The sequence below is a fragment of the Protopterus annectens genome, chromosome 12.part0, assembly GCF_019279795.1.
Source record: "Protopterus annectens isolate FY-2018-M chromosome 12.part0, PAN1.0, whole genome shotgun sequence".
NCBI lineage: Eukaryota > Metazoa > Chordata > Ceratodontiformes > Protopteridae > Protopterus > Protopterus annectens.
In genome coordinates, this window is record NC_056746.1 from 1,093,217,200 (window position 1) to 1,093,238,399 (window position 21,200).

The window sequence follows — 21,200 nt, forward strand, 5'->3', positions numbered from 1 at the left end:
TGGAGTGACAACACAGTGATTCTACTGTTAAGGTAAGTTTACACATACAACTGTACTATGTTCAACATTAGATCACTGCTGCAGTAGTGTAAGTTATTTGGGTAGATTACCATAGCTTAGAATGTAAAAAGGCAGGATGAATTAATTAACTAAAAAGCCAAAAGCCCCTAGAGAATAGTCCTAGTAAAGCCAGTTCTGGACCTAGAAAAGAAATCCAATTTAGAGTGTTATGTAAAGGTATGTACAGATTAATAAGTTGCTACCTCTAGAGACTGAAACCTTTTTTCCAGAAAGCTACAGAAGAAGTGAAAACCCTGGTGGAATGGGCTCTAACTCTGTCTAGTACTGGCTTATTATGATGAAAATAACAAAGCAAAATAGCATGAGATAATCAATTAGAAATAGGCTGCTTTAACACTGGTTGTCATTTACTCTTTCCTTCATAGGAGACAAACAGATGATCAGCTCTCCTGGATGAGTTTTGTCTATCTAGTATCTGAGATGCCTGTAGAAATTCAGAGTATGACAATTTTTCCCCATTTTTGAGAACAGGAAAAAGAGAGAAATTAACAGACTGGCTAAAGGTAAACTCAGAAACTACTATGGGCATAAAAGGGGTTAGTTCTCAAAGAAACACTGTTCTTGAGAAAATTGAGGTATGGTTGCTTCAACATAAAAGCTGTAACTCAGATACGCTCCTAGCTGATGTCAGAACAATGCAAAACAGTCTTCCATGTTAAGAACCTCAAGTCAGCCTGATGAGCTGGTTCAAATGGAAAAGCGTATGCTTTTCAAGCACAAAGTTAAGATCCCATGAAGGAACCACCTGTTTTTTAGGTGTACGGATATGGATAACCCCTTTCAAAACTGTTTAACTTGTGGATGGTTTAGAAAGGGTGTGATCCAGTGTCAGACAGAAGAGAAGGAAAGGCCAGGGGACAGTAACTCACACAAAGAACCAGAGGCAAGTGGACCTTAAGAGGATCCTGGTTCTTTGAATGGCAGCAACTAGAAATGTTTTCACCTTGTACGTATATGATTTCCTAGTAGCAGTTTTTTTAGCTTCCTTCAATACCTGCTTTACATCCTCAGAAAAAAGATTCATAAAAGGTATCAAGATTCTATCACCCAGGCAGTCAATTGAGGAGTATTCAGGTTCAGGTCTATCAAACAACTCCTGACTTCTGTGTCTAAATCCAGAGTGTGGAGAAGCATGTGGTAAATGCCCTTGACCAGTTTCAGAACAAGGGCGAACCACTGTCATCTGGATCAAAAGGGGGTCACCACCACAATCATTGAGGAGTACTTTGGGACCTTTAGATATTAGCTGAAAAGGTAGAAAGGCATGAGAAGGAGAAGGTATCTACCTTCGAGGCTTGTTTGCAAGGAATCCTGTTTGCACAGAATCCTGAAGCAGAATTTCTTTAGTTGTTTGTTCTGAGACAAGCCAAGCCTGAGGTGTTTCCCACAGCTGGATCACATCTTGGAAGATCCTAGGGTTCATAGGTTCATAGGTTGGTACTAGGCTATCAGCCCTAGGGCCTATACAAGCCTAGCCATAACAATTCCCTGGCTATTTCTTCCCACACTATTTACTTCCCTGGACCCCTGTCTAGCAGGGCGACTGACGTGATCCAGGGGTGAATTTCCTTTCTCCCATCCAATCGTCAAGGTTCCTTTTGAAGAGGACCAAAGAGGCACGCTGCTTGACATGTATGGGCAATCTATTCCAGAGTCTGGGGAGTCTCTGGGTCAGGAACCTATCCCTCCAGCACGTTTTGTTTATTGTGATGACAAGGTTTAGATCCCAGGAGTGTGTGGCTCTCATGGATTGGGATTTCTTTAAGTGTAGCATGTCCAACAGCTCTGGGTTTGACATGGCCTTGTATGTTAAGCAAAGATCGCCTCTGAGTAGACGATATGCGACAGAGTATAGCTGGAGTTTTTTAAGGCGGTCAGTGTAGGGCATCTGCTTTAGGCCTGTGATTCTTTTAGTGAGGTATTTCTGTGGCCTTTCGAGTTGTTGCAGATGTCTTGAGAGGTACATACCAAACGGAACATTGTATTCTATAATGGGTCTAATGAGGGATGAGTACAGTGGGACAATGACCTCCTTTTTTCTGGATGAAAAGCCCTTAGTGATGAGGTGTGCCACATAGAAGAATTTCCTGACTGTTGTGGCGATGTGGTTATCGAAGGTGAGACCACTGTCCACCTGTGTCCCTAAGTCTCTTATCAAACTTTCGGTGTTTAGTGTACTGCCACCTATATGGTAATTCACGGATACATGTTTTTTCCCAAAGGGGATAACTATACATTTCTTGGCATTGAGCTTGAGCCCATGGCTCTGGCACCAAGCATCTGTTTCTGTAAGGCCCTTTTGTAGAGTATCCACATCATTTGGGGATTCAATAATGGCTCCCAGTTTGCAGTCATCTGCAAACTTTGTTATCCAGAGTCCCTTAGTGTTGGCCTGTACTTCAGAGAAGTAGATGCCAAACAAGAGCGGTCCCAGGACTGAACTCTGAGGTACTCCACTTGTCACTTGTCTGGAGCTGGATTTGGAGTTGGCTACTTTTAAAGTGTGGGTTCTATCAGTAAGCCAGTTAGCAACCCATTGGGTGACGTAGGGATTAATGCCCAGCTTAGTAAGTTTATCTATGATTCCAGAAAGGGGGATGGTGTCAAAGGCCTTGGCAAGGTCTAGATAGGCTGTGTGGACCATCTTACCCTTGTCCATGGCTCTGGAGACTGATTCGAAGAAGTCAGTCAAGTTCAGGAGACAAGATCGGCCCTTCATGAACCCAAACTGGGTGGGGTCCAGTGTTTGAAGGTTGCCAATGTCTTTGTTTATAAGTTCCATGATAATACGCTCCATGGCCTTGCAGATAAGGCTTGTCAGACTGATGGGACGGTAGTTTCCGGGATCCAAGGTGGATCCCCCCTTGTGGAGTGGGATAACTGTAGCTGTGCGCCACTCAGTGGGCACGAAACCTGAGGTGAGGCTATGATTAAACATGACACTTAGGTGAGGTGCCAGTTCATATTGTAGTTCATGTAGTACACAGCCCGGGATGTCATCTGGTCCCATGGATGCTGTATTTTTAGCTTTGGAGAGTGCATTTTTTACCTGTGTGGCCGTTATTACCGGAATTTGGCAATCTTCCGGTATTGAGATGGGCCATTTAGGGGGTGAGAGGGGGGTGAAGTTGGCACTGAATCGATCTGCCAGGATATTGGCAATATCCTTGGGATCAGTATATTTAATGCCATTCTGTTTTAGCTCAGAGCAGATCTGAGCACTGCCATTTAGATTCTTGACATAGTTATAGAATGTCTTGTTGTTGTCTTTGGAATCTTTGGCAATTTTATTTTCGTAACTAGCTTTGGAGGATTTTATGAGGGATCTCAGTTTCTTACTGAGGCTGGTAAGGAAGTTTTTTACATCCTGGGATTTTCCTCTTTTCTGCAACAGTTTCTTCCTTTTGTTGTAAAGTTTGTTTATGGCAGGGGACCACCAGATTGGCTTCTTTTTTTGGATGAGAGCATCTTGGTTCTATTTGGAATGGCACGATTTATGCATGAGTGGATGTGCTCGTACAGTGCCTTAGAGTAGGATTCAGCAGTTGAATTTTCAGCTTCCGTCTGCATGGGTGTCATGAAGTTTGTCACTTCTGACTTGAGTAGCATGAAGTTGGCTTTGGAGAAGTTTTTTATGGAGGTTTCCTTACTGGGGGGTGGGGGTGGGATGTGGATGTTAAGGGTGATTAGCTTATGGTAAGACGTGACTAGGGAGGGGGTGACCATAGGTGTGGAGCATCGATTTCCCATGTTGGTAACGACCAGGTCTAGGATATTGGAGCCCCTGGTGGTACTATGGATTAGTTGATCCAGGGCATTGGAATTTATGAATTCCAAGAACCGCTGGGCAAAGGTGTTGGTACATGAGTAGCTTTCCCAGTTAATGGCAGGGTAGTTAAAATCACCCAGTATTAGGGTGTTTGGTTCTATCTTAATATTTTCCAGTATGTTTAGAAAGGTGTAGTGAGAATCTTGGGGTATGGTGGGGGGATCTGTAGCAAGCTACAATTTGGATTGCAGTCTTACCTAGAGAATTTCAGACGCATTGTGTTGGGCAACTAGCCTGGTGGTGTGAATATCCTTGGTGAATATTGACACTCCTCCACCTTTAGTGTTTCAGTCCTGCTTTGGTGGCTGAAAAGTGTGGTAAGAGTTGTAGCCTGGTATTGCAGGGGTGCTCTCTGGAGCCGTGAACCAGGTCTCAGTTACTACACAGATATCGATGTTCTCCATTTTTAGGAGTGCCTCGAGAGAGTGCATTTTGAGGTTTAGACTTCTAGCATTGAGTAGCATTACCTTCAGATTTTGCATGCTTGTACCTGTTACGGTGGTGGTTTTGTTCTTTGAACTTTGCCTAAAAAGTGAAGTTTCCATTCACGATGGTCTGTCCTGGTCCTGTATAGCTTGCCTGCTACAATGTCTAGCACTGACAAAATTTACGTAACCCAAACAATCAAACTGAGTTGAGTTACTACCCTTTGCAAGTCTGCAAAGGAAAGGACTAAGATCTTGTAATCCCGTTTGCAAATGTACATCATTTTGATGTTGTCTATAAAAAGGCTGTATAGGCCCTGGAGACCAGAAATGATTCAAGGCTTTAAAAGTGTTTATTAAAGCCAACAATTCTTTGACATTTATGTGTTTTGTCTGTCATTTGTTCCACATACCTTGTACTTTCACTCTTTTTGAAACTGCTCCTCAAGCCAAGTTTGAAGTTTCTGTTGTAACAGACTGACAAGAAAGTGGAAGGGAGAATAGGAGACCTAGATTATGAAAGAACTACCCATCACATAACCTTCCTCCTTACAAACCCCAAAATAGGTATCTAAAAAGATAAAGTATGAAGGTGCTGAGTCCAGACTGATGTGAGAACCAGTGCATTTTACTCATGTGTAGTCTAGCTATGGGAATCAGAAAAAGCACAAAAGCCATGTACCCCAGAACCTTGAGAAATTCTCTGGCAGATGCTTGTTTTTTTAGTGGAAAAACTCAAGAACTTTTGGAACACTTTTACTTTGTCTGGAGAAAGAAAGACACCTCTCAAAGAGAATCTGCAAGGCATCCCTGGACAACAATTCTTTGAGACATGATACGAGAAGATTTCTGTAAGTTCATTTGAAACCCTAGACTGAATAGAAGATTCTGAACACTTGGAACACTGGAAAAATGTGCATACCTTGGTGTCTGCAATAAGCAATTACTAGAGCCAGACACTTTGTGAATATCCGTAGAGCATAGATACTCCAAAGGGTAAGACAGACAGAAGTGGTAATGCGAGCCAGATACAGAACATCTAAAAATAAATCTAAAGTGCTTGCCAATGGAAAAGTGATGGTAAGCATCTTTTAAATCTAGTTTTATCATGAAAGCTGGTAAAGGAATCAAGGTAACAGGGGGGTCTGAAAGGACAATATTTTAAACTTTGGAACCTTTATTAAAAGATTGAGAATGGAAAAATCTAGCACAGGCCTCCAAGTCCCATCTCTCTTTGGCACAAGAAAAATACTTGAATATAATCATCTTCCCCTCTTGTCTGTGGGAACTGATTCTTTGAGTCCCTCAGATAAACATTTGCTTCATAAGAGGAGGAAAAATGTGAAACTGGGTTAATGGGCAAAGAGCAATCTCTTGGAAAAAAAAGGACAGAGGGAGGGAATCCCACTGCCAAGTGTTCCTCTGCTGAATGATTTTCAAAATTCAGTTATCTGCAACAATGTTTTGTGCTGCCACATGGGTAGGTGAAGACTCACAGGGAGGAAAAAGCTGGCAGGGAATTTGAAAAGGTAATAATCATTCTGACTTTTTAGACTGTCCTTGGTTTTGAGAGCCTTTTCCTTTCTTTTTAGAGCCTCCTTGTCATTGCCTTCTAAAATCTTGTTTGTAATCACCTAGCTGCATAAACTGTTTATTGAAGAAGGGAAGGCGAGGTGGAAAGAAAATTTTTTTGCCCTTAAAAAGGAAGGCTGGAAGATTTGCCTACTCATCAGACCTCTTAACCACCTCAGCTGCAGAAGGGCCGTACAGAATTTCCCTGCCCTGTGAGAATTTAAAATTTTAGTTTTAACATCTTCAGGAAGATTATATGACCGAACAAATCTTTGCATGTCTGACCCAGAAGCAGCCATTCTGGAGACAGTGTCTGCAGCATCATAAAAACATTTAAAGACATTTTTAATTACATGAAAAGCAGACACTAAAAGAGGAATTCAAATAATTTTTCACCTCATAAGAGGGGATGTTCACAGTTAACTTTTTATGTTCTCAAAACAGAAGTGAAAGCTTTAACATATGGGCCCGGAAGTTTAGAATTTTGAATGTTAAAGTGGCGGAAAAGTACATTTTCCTACCAAATCTGCAAAAGCTTTCCCATTCTTGTCAGGGGAAATGGGTTAGCATTAGCAATTTCTTTAGCATATACAGTTTTGGACAGAGAAACACTGCAGGATCAGCTTTTGAGGGTAGCAAACAGGAATTTGTGAGTCTGTGGTACCCTGTATAACCTATCAGACAAAGCTGTAAGAAAAAAAAAATATCAGATAACACAGGAGGAAAAATTGCTGAATGGGGAAAATCCAACTGTAGCAAATCATCAAAACATTTGCTAAGCAATCAGGATTTAATTTTGATCCCACTGAAAACTTATTTCATTTTTGATAAAGCTTCAAAATAAGAAAGGTCTTCTGGAGGGAAATCTGCAGCAATACTTTCCTCAGAATCAGAATCTTTAGGCTGAGAAGAAAATCCTGAAGCACAACATTCACCCTCCAAATCCTGTTGAATTTCAGAGTCAGAAAGTCAGGAAACAATTTTCCTTTTCTTCACAGCAGAAGGAATTGGGGAAGGAAAAAAAAAAACAGAAAATAATTCCCTAGCAAATCTTTCCTGTTCGTGGAAATAAAAACAGGAAAACCCACATTTTTTTATCTTTTCTTTCCTTTTTCTTGGATATCCCCTGGAAAAGGACTGACTCAAAACAGGCAATTTCATGGGACCCAGGCTCCTTATCCCAGCTATTAAATAAAACACTTGCCACTTCCCCCAAGACAAGCAAGACTGATTCTCCCTTACCACGCTGGGCAATCCCTACAGCTGCAAAGGATGATTCTAACATGGGATGCTTCGGAACATGGGCTAAATTCTTGGCTAGGCTTGTAAGGGTCTCAGGGCCTATATGCTAGTAACATCCTATAATCCTATGATCCTATTCTATCTCCCAGTCTTCACTTGCTGTAGGTGCTACATCACAGATACCAAGGTGTGACGCCTGTGCCCTGGCTCAGCAATCAAGGAGCCTCAATTCTCAACACTAACACCAGAGAGGGCATCTCATATATGAGAGGAAAGGAAAACAAATACACACAGTAAAGTGCAATTTCCCTTAAGAGCACACAGAGATCACAGTCAGACGGGGCTGGTCGCTCCCTTGCTCCCCAGGTCCCCATTAAGACTCCCCACTGGCACAGCTACAGGGTCCTGATCTCAGCCTAGCTGGCAAGCTAACCTCCAGTACCCGCTCTGTCCAACCAGTGTTTCGTGTCCCTGTCCAAGTAGCTGACAAACACACACACACACACACACACACACACACACACACACACACACACACACACACACACACTTTGAGATAAGTATTTATACAACTTCACAGACACTCCTGGGAAAGGCTGACACAGATTCTCCAGCTGTGCCCCTTTACCCAGACTACACAGTAGTAATTCCTGTCACCACCAGCTAATAATTATCAGCTACCCAAAGGCCCTTAAAAGGGTGTCCAATTATTACTGTGCAATATTATTATCCTCCTTCTTCTTTCGGCTTTTCCCGGTTAGGGGCCGTCACAGCGGATCACCTGTCTGCTCATGATTGGCAGTGGAGTTTTACGGTGTCGAGTTGCCAGGCTAGCGCCCAACCTTCCACAGAAGGCACACGCACGCCCTCACACCTAGGGCCAATTTAGAGTGTCCAATCCACCTACAGCATGTCTTTGGGATGTGGGAGGAAACCGGAGCACCCAGAGGAAACCCACGCGACCACAGGGAGGACATGCAGACTTCACACAGAAGGCACCCCAGCCAAGAATTGAACCAGAGAACCTCTTGCTGTGAAGTGGCAACACTAACTGCTGCACCACTGTGGCCCCCCGTGCAATATTATTATACAATAGTAGTGTAACTTAAGCAATCAAGGCTTATTGGAAGGGCTTAGTACAATAAACTCTATAAATATACAATGTACTCTAGAGCTTAACTTATCTCTACATAAACCAGCCACAGTTGAAAAGGGTTTAAAATATTTAATAATAAATACTAAAAACACAAGACAATACTACTACACCACAGTGCTATGCAAGAGTTCAGAGATCACAAAGAAACTTAAATAATTCAGTGGTACAGTTCTGACATAACAGAAAAACACTTAGTCTAATCTTTATACTCCTAGCTATTTCTACATGAAAACACACTTCTAAGATAACTTACTTAAGACAACAGGTAGTGCTGTAGGTTGGATATCAAGACAAAAATGCTTAATAATCTATGGTTCTCTCTGTTTAAATTGAAACATCAGTTCTGCTAAACATTACATCATCTTTTACACCTTCCTGGTTCCCAGGCCACACAGAAACTGCATTTACATTCTTTTACACTTAGAGCAATAAAGGACATTCCACATGTAAATTCTGGTCATTAACTTTAGCCTTAAAACAACAGACAGGAAGCCTTCATCTAGCCAGACAGGAGCAGAATTGTAAAACATCAAAGGCAGTGATGAAATAATTTTAATTTCAAAAGAAAGATTTGAAATGCTTGACTTAATTTTCCTTACAGCAGATGGCAATGTTGCTACAATCTTGAAGTTCAACATTTTACAGTGTTTTCTTTCATTTAAGAAACAAGCCTGTATTTTACATTTATATTTACAAATGCCAGAATTATGTATCAAATTCTATTTGGCTGGCCTAGCAACCTTCACACATCTCTACCCAATCTTCAGACAAGGGAAAAAGACTGGGGAACCAAAACTGGACACCGCAGAGTCACCCTTCAGTGGCTGAGGTACAACTGGAGTTAGCCTGATACCCAAAGACTCCCTTAACTAAATTCATTGTTAATGTGTACAGGGGAAGGAAGAATCGTAGAGACTGGTATCTAGTCCACAGGTTCGCCAAGCATAAAGTACTGAAGATGGGAAGAAGAGGAGTCAGCAAAGTTTTAAGACTGTCAAACCAGGTTCAGGTAAGAAAAGACAATGACAGTCTGCATATGCAGAAAGTCCTGCCACTAATGCAGAAGACTTCTACAACCTATACGAAAAAAGTAAACAAAATAATATTTTTACACAGCTGTTCACACAAGCATTTACATAGAATATTCCCCTGACAAGAATTGACAGTCCAAATTTTCAAATAAGTTTCCTGGAAAAACACAACATATTTTCACAGAAAAAAAAACACAGTTTAGTAAAAGGTTTTCCCCAATAGGAGACTTTTCTGCCCAGTCTTGGAAGATCACTGACCAATCAACAGTATCACAGGGACAAAGGAGCACTCTTTGTAAACAAAAAAAGCTTTGAGCTTTACAGGCTATGTCACTTACAAGGAGCTCCTCTCTATCTCCTGACAGTTACAGTAAGTGGAGGCCACCCTTTAGCTTTGAACAGCTGGCCTGTAGCACTAGGGTAGCAGTCATATAGCTTAGGCTACAGTGATCTAATGTTGAACATAAAATATGCTTTAGTGAACATAATTGATTATCAAAATGTAAAGAAACATGGACTCCTCACTCTTACAACAAAACTAAAAACATATTTTTTAAACTTTTCTCACGTATTTATTTATTTATTTAGTTTTGTAATATTAGCTCCTGTTTATTGCAATTGTTCTTTCTGTAATTTATTTTTTTATTTATCCTTTGTTGACCAGTTTATTCCCACTATGCTAGTGGACTCTTTTAAGGAGAGACCTGAGGTGGCATTTATTCTCCTTGGAGAAATTTGGCCAGGTATCAGGTAACTTCACTCTTTTCAATAGGTGCCACTGGGTCTTTTACATCCACCTGTGGTACCATCAACTCAAGCATTTAGGACCTCGATTTAAAGTCTCATCTGGATATTGAGAAAGGAGATTTCAGCATCATGATTACATTTTCTCTGGCTAGGGTAGCACATATATGTTACCTCATGAAAATGACATTCACATCAGTACACTCATATTACTATTCTCTGACCAGTGCAAAATGCACTGATACATTTTCTCACAAACTTGGCTACTACTTGAATGGCTAGTACTTGAAATAATGATATCTCTTCCCTGATATAATTAAATCTGGAAACTGCACTACAAGTGTATTACGGGTAGCATCTAGCTTGACTAAAAGGATAGGCATTTGTTTCCTAAGGCAGATATAAATATTCTTAATTCATATATCTCTCTTCCTTCCATAAGCCACTGAATACAATATAAAAGTGTTTTTTTAGCTGTCATTACAAGTGCTAGAATCTGTTATATAAACATACAACAAGTGACTAAAACAATCATTCTGGCTTACTGTCTGTCCCTACACTCATACCAGTGTATCCCCTGAATGCTCAGTCAGCTTTTTTTTTAATTTTTTATTTTTTTTTTGATAAAACGTGGACTGGCTTTGCCAGTATTTCGAATCCCAAGCTAGATCTACAGTACAGTACAGTACAGCACTGTGTGGTACCGAACTGTGACTTATTCACTGCCCAATCACCCTGGTAGTGTTTGAATATGGTATCATCCTTCCCTGTGCCATTCAAGCCACATACATATAACCTACTTATATATGGTAGCATACCAATGTTTACCCACATTTCTGTTATACTTTGCTGATTTTAACATCCAAAGTATTTCTACGCAAATGTGTTACTACCAAATGTTATTTTAATTACAAAATATTGTTAAGCTACTCAAGGAGAGGATAAAGGTTGAGAGAGCCAGCACTGGTTAAAAAGTAGTAACATTCTTTCTCATCTTCTGCTTAATTGTGTCTGACCATTTTATAACTATAACCTCTTCCACCATGTCATTTAAGTCAGACATCTATTTTCTGCATTGGGGAGTAATGCTGATCATCTCAGGGATGCCTTCCATTTATGGGGAAGGTGCATTATCAAGAATTCTTAGCTACCAGCATCTGGAGACCCCTTTCAGTGGTCTAAGGTGAACTGACAGGGGTATATAACAAGTTCTACATATGAGACACTTGGAATCAATGACACTATATATATATATATATATATATATATATATATATATATATATATATATATATATATGGCAGGGATGCATCACAGACAAGGGAGGTTTTTCATTAAAAAATATTTTCAGGTCTAATTAGGGCTTAAAATGTCCTTTACTTAATTAAATTAAACTAACCACACACTCAGCATTGATTCATGTTGGGTAACCAACTGCAACTGGCTAAATAAGATTTTTTTATTTCAACGTTCGGAATTTCATTACAGAACACTAATCAAACAACTCATCAGTGTCTTACCTTGTTTTACTACTTTCTAGACTTTTAACTCAAATTATCACCAGTTCAATATAATCTTTTCACTCAAAAGGTGCATTTTTAGTCAATCATATGAAAAGGATCAGACTTCCAGAAGCAGAAGTAATTCAGGCTGTGTACAGTAACCTTGCCAGATGCTGAGAAAGTGTCACATCACTGCCAATCATACCTCTGTAATGCCAGATCACTAAATCTAGCACATCTAGCATAATCCACTGTGTAGTCATTGTTTGACATTATTGTATAACATTGGCACCTCTTCATTATTGCATAACATTGGCACCTCTTCACTCTTTCTTTGTACCCATCAAAATATTAAGGCAATAACTACAGTAACAGCTGTTGTATCCATTGGCAGGTGCCAGTGACTGGTTTACCAGTTACTAACTAGCATAACATACAATGGGATGTAATCAGGTCATTGCAACTTCTCTGATTTTTTTCCCTCATTTCCTATGAAAAGATTGCTTAGATCCCACTTAATACCCCACTCTCTATCTTTAAAATATGCTACATGTAGGGAAGTTAAATAGGGCTAACAGATTACTTCCATATGGAATTATTGGTCTGTCTATCTGTCTATCTACCTATCCAAATAAAGTGATATCAGATTGCACATATTAAGAAAGGTGAAAGAAAAAGGCATGTTACTGAGTAAATGTCAACTCAGCCTGCTCACACAATTGCACTAATTTAAAATGGGAAAAAATGCAGGTGGTTACCAAAGAGCACTCAAAAACTACATCACTACTGAATCCAGTGTTCTACAGTTACTACCATTTCTTAAGGGCTGTTCATACGTCAACGGACTTTTACTACAGTACATCAACCCCCTGCCCTTTTTTCCCCCAACAGCAACTGACAAATATGTAAAAAGCCCACATTTTTAAATTTAAAATTGCTACTCTGCAAATACTGCAAACTTGCAACTGCTTCCAATAAACAATGTTCGTGGAGATTCAAAAATAGCAATTATCCAGGATTTCTTTGTTCTTCATAATGTCACTTATGTATTGCATTGTAAAACTTTAATTCAGTATATTTTCATTTTCTTTCAAGCATTTCAAAACTATCCCGCAATCTGATATCACAATCTATTTGAATTTTCAGCAAAATATTTTACACTTTTACACAATGCATTTAAACTTTTCAGAAAAAAATATACATATAGTTATTAACAGCTTTACATGTCTTCAAATATCAGTCCACATTTTAAACAAGATACAAAGGAAATGTGAAGTTATTAGTCTTGAGTTGATCATGAGACATTTGTCTTTCTTAGCATCACAAAATATACATCTTCTCTTCCTTCCAAAGCTTCCTAAGACTTCAGTCTGTAAATGCCTTGTCCTTTATACAGATTCTAATCAATTTTCCACATATGGCTAAATATGATCTCTTATACATTTGCCATCTTCCTTACAAAATGTTAACACCCAACTTTATACTTCACATATTTTTGAGTCTATGTCATACCTTGGTTCTGCTATGTTACTCTATTCCACAATGCCAACAATCTGAAACGCTGTAAAATAATGCCCAAACTAGAGAAAGGCAAAATACATCTTAAAGTGTTTTTCTGCAGGGAAGCAGACCCCCACCCCCAAACTTATACATACACATCCATGGTCACACAAACTCAAAAAAAAAAAGAAAGTAATCTCCCAGAATAATTGAATCACTTCTGGCACACACTTACAAATTGTGTTCAGCGTTGTTTTTTGGTATTGTTTTCTTCAATGTACTGACAGTCAAGAAATTTCACATCAACCACCTGTAGAAAAGAGCCTCACCATTTTCTAATAAGAATATAAATCTAACATGCATAGCATCTCTCAAACTGTTTCTCTTCTAGCCACCCGACTATGAACTCTCATATATAAGATGTATACCCTTAAGGACCTAGTTATTCATACAGAATAAGCATGGGATGTCAGAATGACAGAATTATACTATGCATACAGAATATGTTATTATAGCCAAACAACAGCTGCAGTGTCAGAGTATATCAAGAACAGAATAATTATAATGTAGAAGAAAAAGAATTACATTAAAGATACAATTTATCTACATGTTTTTCTTATTTCTGAACAGACTCTACTTGGCATAAACATACTTGAGTTAAAATGTTAACATAGGTTATTCTGAGTATTTTTAAATGCAAATATTTACTCTAATTTATGGTGATAGTAAACACCTTTTTAGAAGTCTGGATAAAGCATCCCATAACACAACTATATAACTCTTGTATACAATTGCATATACCATCCAAAAACAGAAATTACACTGTTTCTTTCAAAATAAACTATGACATGCTACCAAAGCTCCAGATGCTAGTTTACTGCACAGATGTAACATTTTATACCATTTTATGACCAAAACTCTGGCAACCACATACAAATAATATTAGTGTTTTTGCATTTCTGGTACTCAGTCTTGCTCTAAAAACAGCATTCATTTTGGGTCTATATCAGTTGAGCGAATACCTAAACATCGACCCCTATACCTTGAACTGCGAAAATCCCGAATGCACTAAACCGCGAAAAATAAAATATCAAACTATAATAGTCGGCCAACCCCACCACCCGCTACTTAGTACCTACCCAAACAAAATAAATAAACCACATACATACACTAACCAAACCCTACAGACATACACCCAAACAAAATAAATAATCCAAATACATACATTTAACAAAACCCTACTTCCAGCACTACACTAAACCCCACATACACAACTATCTATGCACTAACCGTAACCCCTCCCTAACCCTAAGGTCCGTAACTACCGCACACTTCCCGTACAAATATACACCCAAACAAAATAAATAACATACATCCATACACTTAAAAAAATCCCTACATCTAACACTACACTAAATCTTATATACATTACCTATCTATGCACTTACCTTAACTCAAATCCTAACCCTAAAGGCCTATCTATCGCACACTTACCTTACGGAGCTATACCTCAGATGGGCCAACCAAAACAAATCGACATTTCGGAATTTGCGATTTTGACCGTTCGAGGTTTACGTACTTCACGCAATGTAGTTCGACGTATCCGTATTCGCGTAAAGGGGTTTTCGCTCAACTGATATAGACCCTTCATTTTGCTCCTGCAAATTACTATTTATCTAAATAATCTCTTAATGGCTGTCCTTCATGTTATAATTCCAAAAAGCAGGAACTTTGAAACTAATGTTATTTTTTACAAAACTGCTAACAAATGCAATTTTAGTGCAATTAATATTTCATCAAACTAAACCATGTATAACACAGCGTTGAAAATGACCATCACCCTTTTTTATAATTTCACTTACACAGTACCAGAAGTCATCGTAATCCACATAGAATACAAGAAATGTTACTTGATTTTTACAAGACTACACACTGCCTGAAACAACATACCTGTCTATAAACTGTTGATGACACCGTTCACTACAGTACCCTGCAGTGCTTCGTAGAGGGTCACCAGAATAGGTATGACCACAGGATTTGCATTGGTGGTCTTCCTCCACCGTTGGTGCCATGCTGCTGTTTAAGACGTCTTGGCTACCTGCAGAACAAAAAATTCAGGGAATAACTCAGAGATGCTATATCATCTGAACATACCTGCGTACCTCATACTGTAACTTTAATACAAATAGTATTAACACACATATAAAAATGCCTTCAGAATTTAAATGAACTATCATTATGTACAAGCTGAAAAACATACTATTCTAAACATACAAGATGCACATGGGATGAGTTATGCATTTTCTCAGGCCATAAGCATATTTTAAAAATAATGATTTGACAAGTCCTAAATGACCCAACATTGTGCTTGACACACTGCCTTTCCGAACATTCAGTGGAAAAAGAGAAGAAAAGTATAAAAGTGTATTTTAAAAATATTATCAGAAAGAAACAACAACTTGGCCTTTTCCAAACTGATCCTTTTAGAAGAGCAAAAAATAGGCAATAAAAAATGCAGTGAAGAAAGCTAACCTGTGTTCATAACTAAATACATTCAAGGACCGGAAAATAAGCACACATCAAGGAAATGTCAACATTATCAGCACATAACATGATGTGATAAAACTACAGGCAAATTGTTGTTAGAGTACCTGTTCTTATGATATTTATGCCATCCTCTGCAACTCTATGAAGAGTGGAATAACATGGAAAACTAAGGAGTATTACAATAAGCGAATCTGATCCATGTTGAATATGACAACCAGTGTTGTTATTTTCCACCTTTTTATGGCAGTTAGGACCAAGCTTATTGCTGTACAACTTTTATGGTACTATGCAAATTATCTCTCACCCAGCTTGTCTACAATAATGCTTTCTTATTCAGAACACTAAGTTGATTTCTTCCCCCTTTGACAAATGAGTACTATTAAAATCTCACTGATTTAATACATTGCTTTAATTGTTATTGTAGGAATTTTAATGGAAGCAAGCATGTGAATAACACCATCCTCCCTGTCCCATACCCTCCCACAAAAGCGTACAAATGCATACTTTTACAAAAAATCTGAGGTACTTAGTTCTTATTTCCTTTCATCATTTTTATGATTGTCATGTGACCTGGACCTGGAACTGACATCTGTACACCCACATAGTCATCCTGACAACTGTGTGCTGAGCTAAAATCCTCATTTTGGATCTAATCCTGGATACTGTGATACTGTGAGACACAGTATGATTAATGATTGGCTGAGATGATGTACTTGCTTCATAAACTGCATAAGGTAAACATTGGCTTTTTGCTTTGTTACGTGATGGACAAATAAATAATGAAAAAGTTGTACTTGTAGTTTAGCAAGAGTATAACTGTCAAAGGTAATGTGTCCAGTGTTTTGTGAGGTTAGTCTTGTTCTGAAATTATGGCAGATTTTTAAGCAAATGACTTCTTTACACAGTACCTAACTTGGCACACTGAGTTTTTATTTGCAAATAAATTATATTTGTGTAATCATTTTAATATCTGCAAATGCTTATTTTTATATACCATGATGGGATTCGGTGCCATTCTTAATTAGGGGTATAACTAAAGTTCATGAAATTAGTAATGTTTCAGTTTTCTCAGCACACACAATGTACCCAGAACTGTCTCCTCCTGAAGGTCATATGGGATAACATATACTGGATGCAAATTTAAGTACAAATGTAAATTATTTTTTATTAGTCCTGTCTTTTTCTTATTTCTGTTGGAACTGTCTGCATATCTGTCTTACACATTACTTTAATTTCTTATAGCAAATCCTTGTATTTTAAGACTTTGTGTATCTCTCTGTACATAAGACACTGTGGTCCCTGGGTATAGCAATTTCAGTGATCAATACTACTTTTGTCTTTTTCTTTTGAACTACTATATCTTGTTTTCTTGCATCTATTTTTTTTTTGAATTATTGGTAATGAGGGATCCCATGTGATACACTGCATATACATCGCATTGCTGGTGATAATGTTTTGTGGTTCAAGTTTCCAATGCTACTCAGCTGTATTACAGTGTTTTCACAATAATCAGTGCAATAATCTTGTCAAATTATTGCATTGTTCATACAGACAGACCATTAATCATGAGTGTATCACACACAGCAATAAGATGTGTAACTTTTTCAGATTCTATTGTACAGAACTTGCATTTGTTTGTTTTCACCCAGTGTGTAGGAAGCCCAATATCTTAGGTTGTCCTTATTAGCCTTTCATCTTTTGGTTTCAATTCAGCTTTCCTTAACCATTTCTGCATCAGCTCTTGGTCAATCTGATGTTGTTCCAGATGTTCTTTACAATAATCACTCTATTTGTAGACTTTCCAGTTTTCTTTCCCATTCTTCTGGTCCTTTTCTTTATATTCACAGGTTCATATGTAATTTTATGCTAGCAACCCCAGGGGGCCTTTTAAGCCTAGCTATGTCTCGCAAAGGTAATAATCAAGCCCTATACCCTGCATCTATATGGAAAACCTGAGGTTGTTCCAGAAGTTCTTTACAATAGTCACTCTATTTGTGAACTTTCCATTTTTTTCTTCTGGTCCTTTTCTTTATATTCACAGGTTCATTTATAATTTTAGGCTAACAATCCCAGGGGGCCTTTTTAAGCCCAGCAAGGACTCGCAAGAGTAAGAATCAAACCTTATATCTTGTGTCTATATGGAAAACACCTTAACCATTATACCACCACCCCCCACCACCCCACACACTTTTTTTTTGTTGTTGTTCTTGGTCACTTTCAGTTGCTGTCTCATGCTTGTCTACTTCTGGTTGTTTATAGTAATTAGGACCACAGATGACATACAACACTGTCAGTTGTGGCAGGAGTAATTCTTAAGATTTTGTTTTGCAAAGCAGCTTCTATTGCTACTTCCACTGGGTCTTATTAACAAATCCTCAAGGTGTAAACTGTGTGGAAAAAATCAAAACTCTGCAACTTTACACCACAAATTTTAAGCATATATGTGTCATTCAGTTTTCAACTTCATGCTGTTGATTTTTCAGCATATTTAACTATGTCATTCTTTTTAATTACTGGTTCTGGCAAAATATCTATTATATTGGTTAGAACAACATAATCAGCATAAAAATGAGGTCAACCGTGCAAAAAGAAGTTTACTAAAGGCAGAACTGAGCAAAACCTAAGTCACTGAAACTGCATTCCGTGAGTCTGTATTTGTGGTAGACAAATCTTCCACTCATCTACTTGTAGGGGGCAGTAAAACTTGCACCCCTTCTGCCATTATAAACTCAAGAGATACTGCAGATTGAAGTAAGGAGAAATCCCCCTTGCACTAACCATTTGGAGGAATCAGCATGGACTACAAGCTTGTCAAAAATGCCAGTCAGCAGGGGGCTTTCCAAGATGGTTGCACACTGACCAACAACTTAATTTCAGCTCTACCAGTGTGAAAAAGAGAAAATGAGAGATAAGGGCTAGTAATTCTGCTGGTTTTAGTAACATTCATTTATTGGCTATAAAGTACACTGCCTGGATGACAGCAAAGAAGAAACTTTGAGAGCCTGAAAGAAAATCAACTACATAAAGTGAAGAGAAAACAATGACTGGGAAAAATCCTGCTGCTGTTCAGCAAAAGTTAGTTCAAGCTGTAAACTATGTACCCCCACATGAACTGGTTCAGCAATACCCATATTTACTGGGACATGATAACATTAAGTATTTATGAGTATGGATTAAAAAGGATTTTGTTATGGCAGCTAAGGATATGTGGAAAGAGACTAAACAAAAGATAATACAAAAACTGAGAGACTGGAAACTCTTGTTTATGGATATGGATAGCAAGATGCAAGCAGTGAGACTGTTTTAGTCCCTTTAGTTTTATATACAGGTCAATATTTCTCTCAACCAGAGCAAAAGTTGTGGACAATGATAAAGAGTTGACGGCATTTATCTGGTAGGGGAAGAAGGCAATAGTCAAGTGGGATAAGTTTGTCCTTCCAATAGAACAAGGTAGTTTAGGATTACCTGATTTGGCAGGATATTTTAAAGCTACACAGCCAAGGCTCATATACATAACAGAAGCAGAAAGCTATAATTCAATGTGGAAAGAGATGATGATGCTGATCCAGAGGAAAATTCAAGAAATAAGGAGAAAGTGGGATTTTAGATGCAGATACTTAAGGAGGATAACAACCACCATACAGAATATTATATTCATAAAGTAGCAGAAAGTATTATAAGATCTAAGGCAACATGAGAATGGAGAAAGAAGATTTTACTAACAGGGATTACTGCAATTAGGAGTACACAGAATAAGCAAGGGAGGATGGAATTTAGTGGAGAAAACTGCCAAGGGAACCAATGTATTTGGGGCAAATACCTAGAGAGGGAAAGGTAATAGAATGGGAAGAGGCCAAGAAGATATTTGGACTGCCTGCTAGAGACTGCCTTCTCTGTGAGAGATTGATATCACAGTTTAAGTAAACAGAAAGGGACATGGAAATCCTAAGTGAAAGACCTTCCCTGGTAGGGTTTTTAGTTGAATCTAGAATAGAAGCTGCTGTTAAAAAAAGAGATAATTAGTAGGGATTATAAAATATTGCACGATAACTCTAGGATTCAATCAGAGGAGGCTAGAAAAGATTAGGGAAAGCGACTGGATAAGCAGTTTACAAGCAAACAATGGGAGGACATATGTATGGCTCTCAGATATGCAACAGAGTCTAGAAGATTTAGGATTTTTCCTTGGAAGTGTTTGCATAGGTATTTTCATACCCCAAGCAGACTGCAAAGATTTTTTCCTAGGGAGATGCCAAATGTTGGAGGTGTGATAAGGAAGAAAGAGGTAACTAAAAACATATGTTTTGGCAGTGTAATACGTTTGCAGACTTTAAAAATTGCCTACAAAGAATAGTCTATCAGAAATATTGGGTGAGCAAATGGGAATAACCAGAAAATGATTTTTTTGAGCTAGGATACAGGATCTGAATTGCATAAACATAGTAAGGCCTTGTCAAGTTTAATTCTGGATGCTGAAAAAAAACAATTACTAGAAAATGGAAATCAAAGTCTAAACACCTGTATTAAAGTACTGAATATTGTAACAGAGATAAAAGAACTGGAAGTGGGATCTTAAGTAAATGGTAGGAGCAAATTACATAGAAAAAAGTGGAAACTGTGGGAACAATACATGCAGAATAAAGATTTGGAGGAGGAGTGAGGTTTTAGGGAAGGCACGAATTGAATAATTTATGTAATACTGGATTGATGACAGTTATACAAAAGAATATATGTGATGTATAAGGTCTGCAACTGATAAAAAAACTAATTGTCTTAAAACTTCGTTGATGAGCTCAGTTACAATACTTCCCAGAAATCATGAAGATCAGGTAGTCTTCCAAAGCAACAAGCCTTTATTTGTTACAGATAAGCAATCCTCAGTACCAAAAATCAGAAATATTTTACAGTATTAAACATATAATCTTTTATACACTTAGAAGAAGGTATGGAAAATATATGCATTGCTTAATTTTAAACCAGCCTATTCAAAGCATACAATATAAACAGGGCTGTAAAAAGTAAATTTTAGAACAACAAGTACCCACCCTCACACACTACTACTGATTAGGTCAAACTAAATCCTAGTCAAGGAAAACACTACCTATCTATTTGCAAATTACATTCTCAAATCAGATATTAAGAAAAGCATGAGATACATATAAAAAGACTGACTTTTAACTAAAATCGCTTCAGGCTAAATAATGCAATAAAGCCTTATCAGGTCTGTGACATCAACTAAAATCATATACATAGGTAGATAAGTAAAGAGAGTTACCTAGACTTATACAACAAAAACATGTAGCTATCAAACCATAAACATTATCTAACTAGAACACTACAAATATAAATATAACTATATGTCTGCCTAATAATAATTAATATGAAGCCGCGGTGGTGCAGCGGTTAACGTTGTTGCCTCACAGCAAGAGGTTCTCCCGTTCGATTCTCGGCTGGAGTGCCTTCTGTGTGGAGTCTGCATGTCCTCCTCGCAGTCGAGTGACGTTTAAAGACATGCAGATAGGTGAATGGGTGTGCCTTCTTTGAAGGTTGGGCATCGGGCTGGCAACTCGG

The 21,200-nt window shown here is 38.2% G+C and overlaps 1 protein-coding gene across 1 annotated transcript in view; it reads right to left on the minus strand.

Moving 5' to 3' along the window:
* L3MBTL1 (L3MBTL histone methyl-lysine binding protein 1) overlaps nt 1–21,200 on the minus strand; it is a 2,277,156-nt gene that overhangs the window by 1,248,025 nt on the left and 1,007,931 nt on the right. Inside the window, exon 5 of the mRNA XM_044090108.1 lies at nt 15,033–15,180. Within this exon, the coding sequence (XP_043946043.1) occupies nt 15,033–15,180 (148 nt within the window). The remainder of the gene's footprint in view (nt 1–15,032; nt 15,181–21,200) is intronic.